A 16,711-nucleotide genomic window follows, 5' to 3' on the forward strand; every position below is an offset into this window, starting at 1 on the left:
AGTTTGAGAGGGATTGCCTGGTGCCCTCCCCCCTCCCCACCCGCCTCCTGCACTCACAGCGCGATGAGTGGGAGAGACGCTGTTGTGATCCTCTCCGCAGCGACAACCCCAATAGGTAACACAGAGAGAGCAGCGCCACAGCCGGACAGCGGGGCGGGGACCCACGGACACTGGGGGGGACCCACGGACACTGGGGGGGACCCCCGGACACTGGGGGGGATCCCCGGACATTGGGGGGGGGAACCCCGGACACTGTGGGGGGGAACCCTGGACACTGGGGGGGACCCCCGGACACTGGGGGGGGGACCCCCGGACACTGTGGGGGGGGACCCCCAGACACTGGGGGGGGGGACCCCCGGACACTGGGGGGGACCCCCGGACACTGGGGGGGGGACCCCCGGACACTGGGGACCCCCGGAAACTGGGGACCCCCGGACACTGGGGGGGGAGACCCCCGGACACTGGGGGGGGGGACTCCCGGACACTGGGGACCCCCGGACACTGGGGGGGGAACCCCGGACACTGGGGGCGGAACCCCGGACACTGGGGAACCCCCGGACACTGTGGGGGGGGACCCCCGGACACTGGGGGGACCCCCGGACACTGGGGAGCCCCGGAAACTGGGGACCCCCGGACACTGGGGGGGGGGGACCCCCGGACACTGGGGACCCCCGGACACTGTGTGTGTGTGTGGAGGCGCTGCTCTGGAGGCGGATTTCCAGCAAACAGCTGAAGGATAATTGAAGTTGTTTGTGCGGGGCCTTAACCATCACTATTACCATCACCACAGCGCCCCCCCCCGAGCCCCCTGCCCCCCCAGCTCCCTGCCCCCCCCCCCTGCCCCCCCCCTGCCCCCCTGCACCCCCTGCCCCCCACAGCCCCTGCCGGGGAGATAGGTTGAGGGATTGGGGAAATAATAATAATAATAATAATAATAATAATAGGGCAAAAGATGCTGTTAAGGGTGGCTGGGGGTGGGGAAAGGGGGACTGTGGCTGAGCTTGGCAGTCAGTGCTGTGAAGATGGAAGAACGTCAACTTGATAAGACCCCAGATGAAAGGTTGAAGATGAGGTTTGAATAAATCGTTGGTTTGATATTCTGTACTGTCTCCGTGAGCTGACGTGAGCCAATGCCTGAAGTGCGGAGATGCTGACGGGAGCCAAGCAGGAAAGCCTTTGTCTTGTCAACATGATAAACATAAGAAATAGGAGCAGGAGTAGGCCATTCGGCCCCTCAAGCCTGCCCCGCCATTTAATAAGACCATGGCTGATCTTCTAACCTAATTCCAGTTACCCGCCCTATCCCCATATCCCTTTATCCTTTAGGTTTTAAAAATCAATCTCAGTCTTGAATATGTTCAATGACATCCTGATGGAAGAGCTCCCTCTTTCACCAATACTGGTGCCAGTGGTCCACAAAATAAGGCATTATACAAATGCAAGTTCTTCCTTTTCTCCAGCCAGATCTTGTTGCATGTGGAGTCCCAGTACACAGCAAGTACACTTAGCTAAAACCTGCTTCTTTTAATCACAGGCTCCACATGTGGTTCCAATGCGAGTTGGGGTCAAAGTAGGAGACATGTTCCTTCAGGATACCATTCTGTGTGATGGCCAAATGGATGCCTTTTATAACTACCACATGGGTGTAACAGGTAAGAACTGTCACTGAATAAATACAAGGTTTGCATTTAAGTACTGGAAATTAATTGCATTTCCCTCTGTTTTCTAACCTCTCTGAGGATCTGTGGTGTTTAGTTCTAAGGCTACCAGCTGCCCTCCAGTATCTCATTAAAGTGGCCGTACTTCATGTGTGAATCCGAGTGGTAAAGGGTCACTGGGCTGTTTGACCATGAGAGGAGATGGAATATCACAGACAAGTCTCTTCCTGTCCACACACAAGCACCTTCCAGCCAGGACCATTGAATGTGATAAGAAGTGGGAACACTGGCTGTATTTTTCCTCCTACTTATACAAACTAATTGTAACATCCCATCTGCTGCCAAGCTGAGACCAGGTAACCTGGCACAAATCTGGGTCTTCCAAGTCTCAGTTCAACGCCAGGCAGTGCCTTTGTCAACCAAGTGCTCAAAGAGAGCAGCTTGGGAATGGAGCAATCTATATGCAGGGTTTGATAAATTTATAAGATAGTATTGTTCTGATTAAAAATGGGGGGCGTTATTTGAATAGAAAATGTTCTTTTTGTTTCTATTTAATCATGTATTGTAACCATTTCTTAAAATTAGATACTGAAATAATGGGCACAATGTGTTTGAGCTCAGATTGCAATCCAAAGTGCCTGTTCCCAGCCTCCAAGACACAGTCGTGTATTAACTACCTCAGCTGTGGAGGTGCTCATCGATGATTGGAAAAATGTGAACAAATTTACTGGAACAAACCTGAATCCTTTCTGAAGTTCAAAATATGGAGGAGGTTAATTCTGTTCTGAACTGTAAAGGGAACATGACTGTTGACTAAAGATGCTCCTACAAAATACACAGTCACTACACACTTCATAGTTGTGAAGCACTTTAAACATCCTCGCGAATAGAAACATACTATTCTTGGTGGAGACCCAGGCATCCTACATGGCTCAGCCAACTTAAGACCAAAAGATTCTGTGGTTGAATTCCTTGGAAGCTCAAGCTTTTAACCTTTTTAGAGCAACAATATATCTTTAAAATTATCCTCTGTGGTGACAGATAAGCAAAGTCACCCGAGGGCAGTACTTTTACACTGTGATGACTGGCCTAACAGAAGCCAGGAAGGTGTGTGTTATCCTAAAACCACCTTGGAGGGTGTGAATGTGTGAACCAAAGCTGTGCAAGCTCATAGAACGGACGTAGATGTAAAGTAGCATGTTACTTGATAGCCATCATTATGTATAGCTACGGTCTCTTGGCCATGCACATATTTATATAAAGGTTTGAAGCTACAGAACGTTTCCCGAATTACTTTACTGCATCGCCACCTTCTCCGCTGCATCGAGAGGACGACCTCTCGATGCAGCGGAGAACGTGGCGATGCAGTGGCATGTGAGTCGAGAGGAGCAGGACAAGTTTGCTGTACAGTCCCAGAACCGAACTGAGGCAGCACAGAAAGCTGGCTATTTTGAAAAAGAAATTGTTCCTGTCTCCGTCCCTTCCAGGAGAGGTATGTGCTGTACTCCTAGGAGGAGAGATTTTGAGACTGACTGGTTCATCTGCACGAGCGCGTGTGAGTGCGTGTAGGAGAAGGTTTCAGAAAGTTGCATATTCTAAGCTTTTTCAAGCCTCAAAAACAAATGTCATAGAGGGGACCTCTATAGAGGTATATAAGATGCTGAATGAGATTGAGAAAGTAAACCTACAATAATATATTCAGATATACCAAGCCAGCAGAAAACAAGGTACAGGTTCAGAGTTGTAAAGGACATTATTTAGGACACACAACAAGAAGTGTTTCTTTACACGTTGCTGCAACTGCAGTAGATTACCAGGAGGGATGGCAGAAGCTAGGTTGCTGGACACTTTTTAAAAAAAACTATGCGGTAATGAGAGATGATAGCATGGATATTCTGGAAGGCTCAGATTGAATAGGCCGAAAGGTTTTATTTATCCAAACCTCTTTTGTGATCTTATGTCATCCAGTCTGCCCTAAACCCTATGGGCTTGCAAGAGGTCTTCCAAACTATTTGGCACTCAACCAGACAGAGGCCAACATTATTCACTTCGACTAACATATGTGCCACACTTGTTTTTAAATGTATAACACTTATAATGAAATTAAAATTTTATTTGGTACTATTGTGTAGCCTCGAAGTGCTACATTTTAATTAGGAGCCTTAATAATCTAACATCATCCTCTCTCTCTCTCTCTCTTCAGGGCCTATCGAGGTGTCAACCGATGAGTTTCCCCGTCACGGAAGCACCTTCGAAGCCATGTCTAAACTAAAGCCGGCTTTTGCAAAGGGCGTATCTGGCACTGTCACTGCTGCTAATGCTTCAGGTCAGCAGAAAGAATCACTTTTGTAATTTGCTTATAAAGTCGTTGAAAAGAAGGCAGTAACTTTACTGACAACACACTCTGTTTGCTGTTCTGCAGGAATAAATGACGGGGCCGCAGCTGTGATTCTGATGAAGAAATCAGAAGCTGACAAGAAATGCCTGAAACCTTTGGCTCAGATTGTATCCTGGGCCGAGGCTGGTTTGGATCCTGCCATTATGGGAGTCGGGCCTATAGCAGCAATAAGGAAGGCCGTAAGTAATACAAGAATATTGTTAATACTTATACCTCTTCACAGCATAGAGCCTTAACCAGACTCAGACATGTTCATTTATTAGCACAACTCTACTTTTATATGGTGTTTCCTGTTTTGGGAATGGGCTATCCTGCAAGTGAGAGAATTGGCAGCTATTCTGCCCCCAGGACTCTGCTATTGTTTTTTAAGCACCTGCAGGAGACGAGACTGGGGTCATGGCTCAACTCCAGGTATCTCCCTTTCCCATTTGGAAAAGGTCTGCTCGGTCACTCCTCACATGGCTGATATCATTGACTGAGGAGCGGTCAAATTGTGTCCCCCTGAAGTAGGGTCAAGTAGATTGTTTTCTTTTCAACCAATGATTCACCCACTGTGCATTCCATCATCTTCAGATTCAAGGGTAATGACTTAGATTTACTATTTATTCTAGGTAGAAAAAGCCGGCTGGACGCTGGATGAAGTTGATCTCTTCGAAATCAATGAAGCTTTTGCATCACAGTCTGTAGCTGTTGTCAAGGAACTGGGTATAAACCCAGAGAAGGTGAGAAATGTAGATATAAAAATTGGCACTACAACTAAATGCAATTGATCCTTTTTACTTCCTGATTCACCCAATGGGTCAATGTGGGATGTAATAAAACAACAAATTGCATTTATAAAGCGCCTTTCATGTCGGGAGGATGTCCCAAGCCACTGCAGTCGAGGGTTTGCATCCAAGCTGGGGTTGGATTCGGGAGGGATGGGGGCCAGGAAGATGACCGGTCAGAGGAAGGTTTTGAGGACCTTGAAGGAGGTAAGGGAGAGTTGAGGTGATAGGGCTCTCGTTGGAGTTCCACAAAGTGAGAGCAGATAGGCTGAAAGCCTGACTGCTGATGGTAGGATAGGCAGGGGACCTGAAGCAGGCCAGTGGAGTAAGGAGAAAATTAGGGAAAAGGTTTTCCCTCTTTTTTTAAAAAAATGCATTTTTTGTGTTTGTCTTTCTAGGTAAACATCCAAGGTGGTGCTATTGCTTTAGGTCACCCTCTGGGAATGTCTGGGTGCCGCATTCTGGTTACACTTCTCTACGCACTGGAGAGAACAGGAAAAAAGCGTGGCATTGCTTCTTTGTGTATAGGAGGTGGAATGGGAATAGCTATGTGTGTTGAAAGGCAATAAATTACACCTAAATTTTACTACAAGAACTGAAGATACTCTGCAGCTAAGCTACTGACTGGATAAAATTGAGCTTTTATTTTAGAGGTTACAGCCTGATTCCAATGAAATGTAGGTGCATTTTGTTTTTATAATGAATGTGTAAAGTAGGTAGGTTTTAAAACTATTCAAAACTTCAGTCCACATAAAATGGTTCTGAAAATTAGTGTAACTTTTAAATATTTGATTAAAAGTACTGAAGTTTGAAATCATAGTAATATTGTGTATGTGGAATCCATACTTTTGTTAAAATTCATAAACTCCTTCCTATTATCTCTCAATTCAGATTGACCATTTTTTTCTTTATGAAATAAATTGCTCAATGTACCATTGCTGAATCTTGTAAACTGACTCTCAAATTACATCAAGTGCCAGTATTTATAGAAGGGCAAGATGGTTGAATACATGTGAGAAAGCAGGGGAACATTCATTGTATTTTAATTTTGCTTTAATTGATTTACAAATGCTGCCCTAATACTTTTGAGCATTTTATCATTCCCCATGGTAAGATCAGCAACCAAGAATCAGAGAGGTTACTTATTTGGGGAGATAATAATCATCCTTGTATTTGATATAGTGCCTTATTACATCCTTCCCCAGTAGTATTTTTAATTAATGTTTTCCCCAGTGAATTTGTGTGAGGGAGAAATCATGTCCACAATGAAATAACATACACAATTAATTAGATTTGAAAAGACCAGAAGCACAACATCAACGTTTATTCATGAAATTAAGGTGGTCTCTTAACAGCTCCCTACATAGATGGGCTGATCACTTGACAACTGTCACATTTTATTTCTGAAGGAGCTTGAAGCACAACTGTCAATGTACAGGAAATAATTTTGCACAAATAACTTGAAAGAGTTGACTATAGGTAACAAAGTAAGAGGTCTTTTAAATCCGGTTTGTGCCAAATAGCACTAAACAAGCATAGTAAATTAAACAGAGCACTAAACAAGTGGCACTGAATTTCAGACAAGTATGACAAGCTGCTCAATCTAGAACAGAAGTACAAGAAGCACCTGATGGATGCCAAGAGTTAAACATAAATTATAATAGCTGATTTTAGAACTCAGGTGCTTCAGCCATTAAGCTCTCCACTTTGAACTGCATCTTGGTAACTCTTTCCTTTGTCTTGCTTTTCATCTGGGTAAAGTTTGATGAGATCATCAATTCGCAGGATGGTTATAGCAGCTTCTGTTGCAAACTTCAGACTCTTGACTTTAACCATAGTAGGCTCAAAGACACCAGCTTGTTTGTTGTCCCTTGGCTTCCCATTCAATAAATCAAGACCAATCCTGCACAAACAAAATGTGAATTTGATTAACACTGTTTTAATAGCCAGTCACTACAATATTAGTAAAACATTCATAATTTCCGATTGAATTCTGACAACTCAGCCATAAAAGTTACTTTAACAAGATGGAGAAAATCAATTTTGCACTTTACTGCTATCTGGGGCACCAGGTCACCAAAAATCAATGATTGCTCATGAATTGCAACAATGTTCAAATTTAGTTTCATCGCTGATTCAGACAACAATGGGTCTCAAGTCACAATCTTTTGCAGACCACAGTACAATAAAATTTTTACCATTTCAAAGTTTTGCGATCAGGATTGACCTGAGCTTCGTTGTGGAATGCACGCAACTTTGCAACAAGGTCTGTAGAATCCTGAGCAGCATTCACTGCCAGAGTCTTAGGAATAACCAACATGGCCCGGGCAAATTCTGCAATGGCAAGTTGTTCACGTGATCCCTAAACAAAAAGACAACCAACAGTTAAATACATGAAGTACTTTTAACTTATTTTCTTAAAATAATTTTTAATACTGCAAATTAATAGGGACAGTAATCCCTGGTTAATCAGCTCAAAGCATACGTTAAAAGTGCCCTCCCCCAATAATCTTGAAATACAATTAAACCCATACCAAACTAGTTGCATAGTTTTCCAGGTAGATGGAGAGTGCAGCTTCCACAGCCCCACCTCCTGGAACTAAAGACTTGGACTCAAGCACTCTCTTCACAACACAGAGTGCTTCATGTCGGGAGCGCTCCATCTCATCACACATGAAATCATTTGCTCCTCGCAGAATGATTGATGCAGAATTACGGGCCTTTGTACTGAAAATACAAATTAAACTTTACAACAATAGTACTTGTGAGGGTTGGGTTAAACTCATTTTAAAATGTCAGCATCAATTTATACCTCACTTTTAGAAATCAGAATCTAGATCCCTTTTTCAATCACAAACATTGTGTGCACTGCTCCTGAATGAACAATACCTATTGCTTATATACTGTTATGCAAAGCAATATTCATTGCCGACTTAAACCAGGAATAGATGTGACAGTTCTACTTTCATCAGCAAACTGCTTAGATTATATTTATATGCACAACAAATTTAATCTGCATCTGTGCAGTCAATATAAAAAAAATTACAAACCATTACAATCCCAACATCTTTTTCAATTCTGCAACACTAACAGTAACATTACAAGATACTACACTGTATACATTGGAGATAATTTTTTATGTTCAGCTAATGCATTACTGAGAAGACATCAGCAAGGTCTTCAGTCACACAAGGCTGAATATTCTCTATCCCAAGCGTACAACTGCTCATGCCACAGATATTAGCAGGGCAGCAAATAAATGGGAGTTCAGTAAGTTGTACATGTTTTTCTTACTTTTTAACAAGTATCAGTTCATCATCGCATATCCTTTCTTGAACCACCTCCTCAGCTTGGCCCACTAAAGAGGGATCAAAACTCTCATCTCCTTCCAAGTTTGCAAGAGTTGAACAGATAGTTGCTATAAACAAAAACAGGTAAAAATCATCAGAATAGGTTTCTCAGTCCAAGACACCCTTTTCTGATTTACGTGACTTTTAACACTTCAACAAAATTACATTTGTATAGCGCCTTTCATGTCGGGAGGACGTCAGAATCACTAGGAAAATTCCAGCTGATTCCGAATGCCAACCTTTCAAAATTGAATGACATTAATATTGGACATTAAACTCGATAGCTTGTCACTCCAAGGGTAAAGAGCTGAGCAATAAGTTATCCGGAGTAGCGAGTTTGATAAAGGTCCTCCCAGCTGCTCCGTGGCTTTTGGCCCTATCCTGTCACACGATAAGATGTAAGACAGCGTAGCAGGCCACGGCTTAGCCTCTGCAACGCATCTGAGCATAGGCACCCAACCTCCGCTACCAATCACAGCATCGGGCTGGAGGCCTTTGTAATGCAAGATGCCATATTACAGAACGAGTTATCAGATCAATTTTCGACTAAGAAGATAGCGAATAAGCTATTTTCTGCTCGCTGGATTCAAACAATCTGAGTCAGTCATAGTGGCTATCACTAGCCATTATGAATGTCAGCACAGACAGAGGCTACTCAGTGCACCATTGATCCGCGCTAGGAGTTGGGCCCACAGAATAAAATTAATGTTTTTGGTTTTGGGCCTCGTCCAACCAGGTCGGAATTCCGGATAACTGGAGTCCAATAAGGCAGGGGATCACTAGTTTGAAAGTATGTATAATTCAAAACAGTAACCTAGTAAAAAAAATTGCTGCACTTACCTCCACTGGCCTTAACAATTCGTCTGAGGTCTTTCTTCAGACAACGGCGTAATGCCCTGCAGGGACCTGCGCTGCAGGGACCTGCGCTGCAGGGACCTGCCCTACATCCTCCCATCACAGCATCAAGCTAATTCTAAATATATCCAATATATCAAGCAGGAAGTACATCATCCAACCCCAGGAACTCTAAATTTAGAGTAGAGTTCCAACAGATATCTACGATTATCATAGATATACCTTTGGTCACTGGAAAGAGTTCCCACTTTATTTCCTAAAACTAGTTTGTCCTAAAAATATAATAAATTTGAACTTGTAAAAAATATATAGGGATGGAAATGTTTTCATACCATAAATAATCGCCCAAATAATTGTTGCATTTGATATAGTGGTTAGAACACTGAAACATCTCAAAGCACTTCACATATAATTGCTGTCAAATGTAATGACTGTATATTTGTAAATAGTTGCAACATCCTTCTGACACAGAGACAAGATTGCTACCAACTGAGCTCAGTTGACAAATAATAAATAGAGGCCAGAAATGTTTTTAAGTTTTGGTACAGAATTCTTTGAAAGTAAAGTAACTATTGTAATTACTTTACAGGAATAAAGCTACTCCTGAGAGTTTAAATAATTATAATATTCCTTGCATTTGATATCATGCCTTTCATGTCGGGAGGTTGTCACAAAGCGTTTCACAGGATTTATTTTAAAGTATAGTGACTGAACTGAGATCTCGAGAGCAGCTGGCAGTCAAATGACAAAGAATGGAAAACAGGTATTTAAAAACCAAAGTCAGATGATGCTCTAACGGCCCACTGGGTAAAAGTACCAACTGCCGTAGCATTAAACCTTGCATTTGATATAGTGCATTTAATATAGAATCTCAGGAATGTCACAAGTTTGATCTCAATAAGAACTACTCCGAGATGCAATACCATGCGAAGGCTGCTATGTAAATGCAGGTTGTTGTTGTTGCTTTGGGTTATTATGACTGGTCTCAGAGTCCCTGGCTTGGGAGAGTTCATGCTTCTGACTGACTCTCTTGCCCCATTGGAACCTGAGCATGGTCACAAGATGTCAGGTAATTTTAGGGTCAGCCTTATCACAAGATTGGTCTGGATTGACAACAATCACTCTCGCTCTCAAGGCTCACTCACAAAGAATGAGCACTAATGGAGATGGAGGAAGGTAACTGGTGCCTATAGAACTGTAACCCAGCAAAGGATCACCTGAAAACAACAAGACAACAACAACAAGATAGCATTTATAGAGCGCCTTTCATGTCGGGAAGCCCTTGCAGGGACCGGCCCTTGCAGGGACCGGCCCTTGCAGGGACCGGCCCTTGCAGGGACCGGCCCTTGCAGGGACCGGCCCTTGCGGGACCGCCCTTGCAGGGACCGGCCCTTGCAGGGACCGGCCCTTGCAGGGACCGGCCCTTGCAGGGACCGGCCCTTGCAGGGACCGGCCCTTGCAGGGACCGGCCCTTGCAGGGACCGGCCCTTGCAGGGACCGGCCCTTGCAGGGACCGGCCCTTGCAGGGACCGGCCCTTGCAGGGACCGGGCGCCCTTGCAGGGACCGGCCCTTGCAGGGACCGGCCCTTGCAGGGACCGGCCCTTGCTGGGACCGGCCCTTGCTGGGACCGGCCCTTGCTGGGACCGGCCCTTGCTGGGACCGGCCCTTGCTGGGACCGGCCCTTGCTGGGACCGGCCCTGGACCGGCCCTTGCTGGGACCGGCCCTTGCTGGGACCGGCCCTTGCTGGGACCGGCCCTTGCTGGGACCGGCCCTTGCAGGGACCGGCCCTTGCTGGGACCGGCCCTTGCTGGGACCGGCCCTTGCAGGGACCGGCCCTTGCTGGGACCGGCCCTTGCTGGGACCGGCCCTTGCAGGGACCGGCCCTTGCAGGGACCGGCCCTTGCAGGGACCGGCCCTTGCAGGGACCGGCCCTTGCAGGGACCGGCCCTTGCAAATCATTTGCTCCTCGCAGAATGATTGATGCAGAAGTACGGGCCTTTGTACTGAAAAATACAAATTAAACTTTACAACAATAGTACTTGTGAGGGTTGGGTTAAACTCATTTTAAAATGTCAGCATCAATTTATACCTCACTTTTAGAAATCAGAATCTAGATCCCTTTTTCAATCACAAACATTGTGTGCACTGCTCCTGAATGAACAATACCTATTGCTTATATACTGTTATGCAAAGCAATATTCATTGCCGACTTAAACCAGGAATAGATGTGACAGTTCTACTTTCATCAGCAAACTGCTTAGATTATATTTATATGCACAACAAAATTAATCTGCATCTGTGCAGTCAATATAAAAAAAATTCAACCCCATTACAATCCCAACACCTTTTTCAATTCTGCAACACTAACAGTAACATTACAAGATACTACACTGTATACATTGGAGATAATTTTTTATGTTCAGCTAATGCATTACTGAGAAGACATCAGCAAGGTCTTCAGTCACACAAGGCTGAATATTCTCTATCCCAAGCGTACAACTGCTCATGCCACAGATATTAGCAGGGCAGCAAATAAATGGGAGTTCAGTAAGTTGTACATGTTTTTCTTACTTTTTAACAAGTATCAGTTCATCATCGCATATCCTTTCTTGAACCACCTCCTCAGCTTGGCCCACTAAAGAGGGATCAAAACTCTCATCTCCTTCCAAGTTTGCAAGAGTTGAACAGATAGTTGCTATAAACAAAAACAGGTAAAAATCATCAGAATAGGTTTCTCAGTCCAAGACACCCTTTTCTGATTTACGGACTTTTAACACTTCAACAAAATTACATTTGTATAGCGCCTTTCATGTCGGGAGGACGTCAGAATCACTAGGAAAATTCCAGCTGATTCCGAATGCCAACCTTTCAAAATTGAATGACATTAATATTGGACATTAAACTCGATAGCTTGTCACTCCAAGGGTAAAGAGCTGAGCAATAAGTTATCCGGAGTAGCGAGTTTGATAAAGGTCCTCCCAGCTGCTCCGTGGCTTTTGGCCCTATCCTGTCACACGATAAGATGTAAGACAGCGTAGCAGGCCTCTGCAACGCATCTGAGCATAGGCACCCAACCTCCGCTACCAATCACAGCATCGGGCTGGAGGCCTTTGTAATGCAAGATGCCATATTACAGAACGAGTTATCAGATCAATTTTCGACTAAGAAGATAGCGAATAAGCTATTTTCTGCTCGCTGGATTCAAACAATCTGAGTCAGTCATAGTGGCTATCACTAGCCATTATGAATGTCAGCACAGACAGAGGCTACTCAGTGCACCATTGATCCGCGCTAGGAGTTGGGCCCACAGAATAAAATTAATGTTTTTGGTTTTGGGCCTCGTCCAACCAGGTCGGAATTCCGGATAACTGGAGTCCAATAAGGCAGGGGATCACTAGTTTGAAAGTATGTATAATTCAAAACAGTAACCTAGTAAAAAAAATTGCTGCACTTACCTCCACTGGCCTTAACAATTCGTCTGAGGTCTTTCTTCAGACAACGGCGTAATGCCCTGCAGGGACCTGCGCTGCAGGGACCTGCGCTGCAGGGACCTGCCCTACATCCTCCCATCACAGCATCAAGCTAATTCTAAATATATCCAATATATCAAGCAGGAAGTACATCATCCAACCCCAGGAACTCTAAATTTAGAGTAGAGTTCCAACAGATATCTACGATTATCATAGATATACCTTTGGTCACTGGAAAGAGTTCCCACTTTATTTCCTAAAACTAGTTTGTCCTAAAAATATAATAAATTTGAACTTGTAAAAAATATATAGGGATGGAAATGTTTTCATACCATAAATAATCGCCCAAATAATTGTTGCATTTGATATAGTGGTTAGAACACTGAAACATCTCAAAGCACTTCACATATAATTGCTGTCAAATGTAATGACTGTATATTTGTAAATAGTTGCAACATCCTTCTGACACAGAGACAAGATTGCTACCAACTGAGCTCAGTTGACAAATAATAAATAGAGGCCAGAAATGTTTTTAAGTTTTGGTACAGAATTCTTTGAAAGTAAAGTAACTATTGTAATTACTTTACAGGAATAAAGCTACTCCTGAGAGTTTAAATAATTATAATATTCCTTGCATTTGATATCATGCCTTTCATGTCGGGAGGTTGTCACAAAGCGTTTCACAGGATTTATTTTAAAGTATAGTGACTGAACTGAGATCTCGAGAGCAGCTGGCAGTCAAATGACAAAGAATGGAAAACAGGTATTTAAAAACCAAAGTCAGATGATGCTCTAACGGCCCACTGGGTAAAAGTACCAACTGCCGTAGCATTAAACCTTGCATTTGATATAGTGCATTTAATATAGAATCTCAGGAATGTCACAAGTTTGATCTCAATAAGAACTACTCCGAGATGCAATACCATGCGAAGGCTGCTATGTAAATGCAGGTTGTTGTTGTTGCTTTGGGTTATTATGACTGGTCTCAGAGTCCCTGGCTTGGGAGAGTTCATGCTTCTGACTGACTCTCTTGCCCCATTGGAACCTGAGCATGGTCACAAGATGTCAGGTAATTTTAGGGTCAGCCTTATCACAAGATTGGTCTGGATTGACAACAATCACTCTCGCTCTCAAGGCTCACTCACAAAGAATGAGCACTAATGGAGATGGAGGAAGGTAACTGGTGCCTATAGAACTGTAACCCAGCAAAGGATCACCTGAAAACAACAAAACAACAACAACAAGATAGCATTTATAGAGCGCCATTCAGCGCCTTGCAGGGACCGGCCCTTGCAGGGACCGGCCCTTGCAGGGACCGGCCCTTGCAGGGACCGGCCCTTGCAGGGACCGGCCCTTGCAGGGACCGGCCCTTGCAAATCATTTGCTCCTCGCAGAATGATTGATGCAGAAGTACGGGCCTTTGTACTGAAAAATACAAATTAAACTTTACAACAATAGTACTTGTGAGGGTTGGGTTAAACTCATTTTAAAATGTCAGCATCAATTTATACCTCACTTTTAGAAATCAGAATCTAGATCCCTTTTTCAATCACAAACATTGTGTGCACTGCTCCTGAATGAACAATACCTATTGCTTATATACTGTTATGCAAAGCAATATTCATTGCCGACTTAAACCAGGAATAGATGTGACAGTTCTACTTTCATCAGCAAACTGCTTAGATTATATTTATATGCACAACAAAATTAATCTGCATCTGTGCAGTCAATATAAAAAAAATTCAACCCCATTACAATCCCAACACCTTTTTCAATTCTGCAACACTAACAGTAACATTACAAGATACTACACTGTATACATTGGAGATAATTTTTTATGTTCAGCTAATGCATTACTGAGAAGACATCAGCAAGGTCTTCAGTCACACAAGGCTGAATATTCTCTATCCCAAGCGTACAACTGCTCATGCCACAGATATTAGCAGGGCAGCAAATAAATGGGAGTTCAGTAAGTTGTACATGTTTTTCTTACTTTTTAACAAGTATCAGTTCATCATCGCATATCCTTTCTTGAACCACCTCCTCAGCTTGGCCCACTAAAGAGGGATCAAAACTCTCATCTCCTTCCAAGTTTGCAAGAGTTGAACAGATAGTTGCTATAAACAAAAACAGGTAAAAATCATCAGAATAGGTTTCTCAGTCCAAGACACCCTTTTCTGATTTACGGACTTTTAACACTTCAACAAAATTACATTTGTATAGCGCCTTTCATGTCGGGAGGACGTCAGAATCACTAGGAAAATTCCAGCTGATTCCGAATGCCAACCTTTCAAAATTGAATGACATTAATATTGGACATTAAACTCGATAGCTTGTCACTCCAAGGGTAAAGAGCTGAGCAATAAGTTATCCGGAGTAGCGAGTTTGATAAAGGTCCTCCCAGCTGCTCCGTGGCTTTTGGCCCTATCCTGTCACACGATAAGATGTAAGACAGCGTAGCAGGCCTCTGCAACGCATCTGAGCATAGGCACCCAACCTCCGCTACCAATCACAGCATCGGGCTGGAGGCCTTTGTAATGCAAGATGCCATATTACAGAACGAGTTATCAGATCAATTTTCGACTAAGAAGATAGCGAATAAGCTATTTTCTGCTCGCTGGATTCAAACAATCTGAGTCAGTCATAGTGGCTATCACTAGCCATTATGAATGTCAGCACAGACAGAGGCTACTCAGTGCACCATTGATCCGCGCTAGGAGTTGGGCCCACAGAATAAAATTAATGTTTTTGGTTTTGGGCCTCGTCCAACCAGGTCGGAATTCCGGATAACTGGAGTCCAATAAGGCAGGGGATCACTAGTTTGAAAGTATGTATAATTCAAAACAGTAACCTAGTAAAAAAAATTGCTGCACTTACCTCCACTGGCCTTAACAATTCGTCTGAGGTCTTTCTTCAGACAACGGCGTAATGCCCTGCAGGGACCTGCGCTGCAGGGACCTGCGCTGCAGGGACCTGCCCTACATCCTCCCATCACAGCATCAAGCTAATTCTAAATATATCCAATATATCAAGCAGGAAGTACATCATCCAACCCCAGGAACTCTAAATTTAGAGTAGAGTTCCAACAGATATCTACGATTATCATAGATATACCTTTGGTCACTGGAAAGAGTTCCCACTTTATTTCCTAAAACTAGTTTGTCCTAAAAATATAATAAATTTGAACTTGTAAAAAATATATAGGGATGGAAATGTTTTCATACCATAAATAATCGCCCAAATAATTGTTGCATTTGATATAGTGGTTAGAACACTGAAACATCTCAAAGCACTTCACATATAATTGCTGTCAAATGTAATGACTGTATATTTGTAAATAGTTGCAACATCCTTCTGACACAGAGACAAGATTGCTACCAACTGAGCTCAGTTGACAAATAATAAATAGAGGCCAGAAATGTTTTTAAGTTTTGGTACAGAATTCTTTGAAAGTAAAGTAACTATTGTAATTACTTTACAGGAATAAAGCTACTCCTGAGAGTTTAAATAATTATAATATTCCTTGCATTTGATATCATGCCTTTCATGTCGGGAGGTTGTCACAAAGCGTTTCACAGGATTTATTTTAAAGTATAGTGACTGAACTGAGATCTCGAGAGCAGCTGGCAGTCAAATGACAAAGAATGGAAAACAGGTATTTAAAAACCAAAGTCAGATGATGCTCTAACGGCCCACTGGGTAAAAGTACCAACTGCCGTAGCATTAAACCTTGCATTTGATATAGTGCATTTAATATAGAATCTCAGGAATGTCACAAGTTTGATCTCAATAAGAACTACTCCGAGATGCAATACCATGCGAAGGCTGCTATGTAAATGCAGGTTGTTGTTGTTGCTTTGGGTTATTATGACTGGTCTCAGAGTCCCTGGCTTGGGAGAGTTCATGCTTCTGACTGACTCTCTTGCCCCATTGGAACCTGAGCATGGTCACAAGATGTCAGGTAATTTTAGGGTCAGCCTTATCACAAGATTGGTCTGGATTGACAACAATCACTCTCGCTCTCAAGGCTCACTCACAAAGAATGAGCACTAATGGAGATGGAGGAAGGTAACTGGTGCCTATAGAACTGTAACCCAGCAAAGGATCACCTGAAAACAACAAAACAACAACAACAAGATAGCATTTATAGAGCGCCATTCAGCGCCTTGCAGGGACCGGCCCTTGCAGGGACCGGCCCTTGCAGGGACCGG

The 16,711-nt window shown here is 43.4% G+C and overlaps 3 protein-coding genes and 1 long non-coding RNA gene across 6 annotated transcripts in view; 3 read left to right on the top strand and 1 right to left on the bottom strand.

Moving 5' to 3' along the window:
- The first annotated feature begins 948 nt into the window (after positions 1-948).
- Positions 949-16,711, top strand: part of LOC121850138 (acetyl-CoA acetyltransferase, cytosolic-like) — a 29,837-nt gene continuing 14,074 nt past the window's right edge. Inside the window, exons 1-2 of one of the 2 annotated variants that reach the window (XM_042340315.1) lie at positions 949-1,168; positions 1,535-1,591. In XM_042340315.1, the coding sequence (XP_042196249.1) occupies positions 1,148-1,168; positions 1,535-1,591 (78 nt within the window). In that variant the 5' untranslated portion in view covers positions 949-1,147. The remainder of the gene's footprint in view (positions 1,169-1,534; positions 1,592-16,711) is intronic. The other variant, XM_042340311.1, reaches the window with a different exon arrangement.
- LOC121850140 lies at positions 1,622-2,934 on the top strand. Its single transcript, XR_006085473.1, has 2 exons — positions 1,622-1,652; positions 1,756-2,934. It is a non-coding gene; the product is annotated as an uncharacterized LOC121850140 (long non-coding RNA).
- On the top strand, positions 3,013-5,760 carry LOC121850139 (acetyl-CoA acetyltransferase, cytosolic-like). The gene is made up of 5 exons (XM_042340321.1): positions 3,013-3,150; positions 3,862-3,984; positions 4,081-4,235; positions 4,668-4,778; positions 5,222-5,760. The coding sequence occupies exons 1-5, from the start codon at positions 3,021-3,023 to the stop codon at positions 5,390-5,392; spliced, it is 690 nt and encodes a 229-aa protein (XP_042196255.1). The 5' UTR covers positions 3,013-3,020; the 3' UTR covers positions 5,393-5,760.
- LOC121850137 (T-complex protein 1 subunit alpha-like) lies at positions 6,133-9,186 on the bottom strand. 2 transcript variants are annotated; one of them, XM_042340305.1, is made up of 6 exons: positions 9,110-9,184; positions 9,014-9,079; positions 8,118-8,241; positions 7,358-7,550; positions 7,022-7,185; positions 6,133-6,726 (listed from the first exon to the last, which is right to left on the bottom strand). In XM_042340305.1, exons 1-6 carry the CDS (start codon positions 9,126-9,128, stop codon positions 6,510-6,512), a joined length of 783 nt encoding a protein of 260 aa, XP_042196239.1. In that variant the 5' UTR covers positions 9,129-9,184; the 3' UTR covers positions 6,133-6,509. The 2 variants fall into 2 exon arrangements, with proteins under 2 accessions (XP_042196239.1, XP_042196237.1); XM_042340303.1 differs by having other exon boundaries at positions 9,014-9,186.

The sequence above is a fragment of the Callorhinchus milii genome, unplaced genomic scaffold, assembly GCF_018977255.1.
Source record: "Callorhinchus milii isolate IMCB2004 unplaced genomic scaffold, IMCB_Cmil_1.0 Scaffold1, whole genome shotgun sequence".
Classification (NCBI taxonomy): domain Eukaryota; kingdom Metazoa; phylum Chordata; class Chondrichthyes; order Chimaeriformes; family Callorhinchidae; genus Callorhinchus; species Callorhinchus milii.

What these genes read in the sequence shown, in the direction of transcription:
- LOC121850139 (XM_042340321.1), top strand. Translation starts at nt 3,021, where the DNA reads ATGCAGTGGCATGTGAGTCGAGAGGAGCAGGACAAGTTTGCTGTACAG. An exon ending in TAGCAGCAATAAGGAAGGCC is followed by an intron (nt 4,236 to 4,667) that starts GTAAGTAATACA and finishes TATTTATTCTAG; the next exon opens with GTAGAAAAAGCCGGCTGGAC. An exon ending in TGGGTATAAACCCAGAGAAG is followed by an intron (nt 4,779 to 5,221) that starts GTGAGAAATGTA and finishes TTGTCTTTCTAG; the next exon opens with GTAAACATCCAAGGTGGTGC.
- LOC121850137 (XM_042340303.1), bottom strand. Translation starts at nt 9,128, where the DNA reads ATGGGAGGATGTAGGGCAGGTCCCTGCAGCGCAGGTCCCTGCAGCGCA. An exon ending in AATTGTTAAGGCCAGTGGAG is followed by an intron (nt 8,242 to 9,013) that starts GTAAGTGCAGCA and finishes TTTTGTTTATAG; the next exon opens with CAACTATCTGTTCAACTCTT. An exon ending in GAACTGATACTTGTTAAAAA is followed by an intron (nt 7,551 to 8,117) that starts GTAAGAAAAACA and finishes TTGTATTTTCAG; the next exon opens with TACAAAGGCCCGTAATTCTG.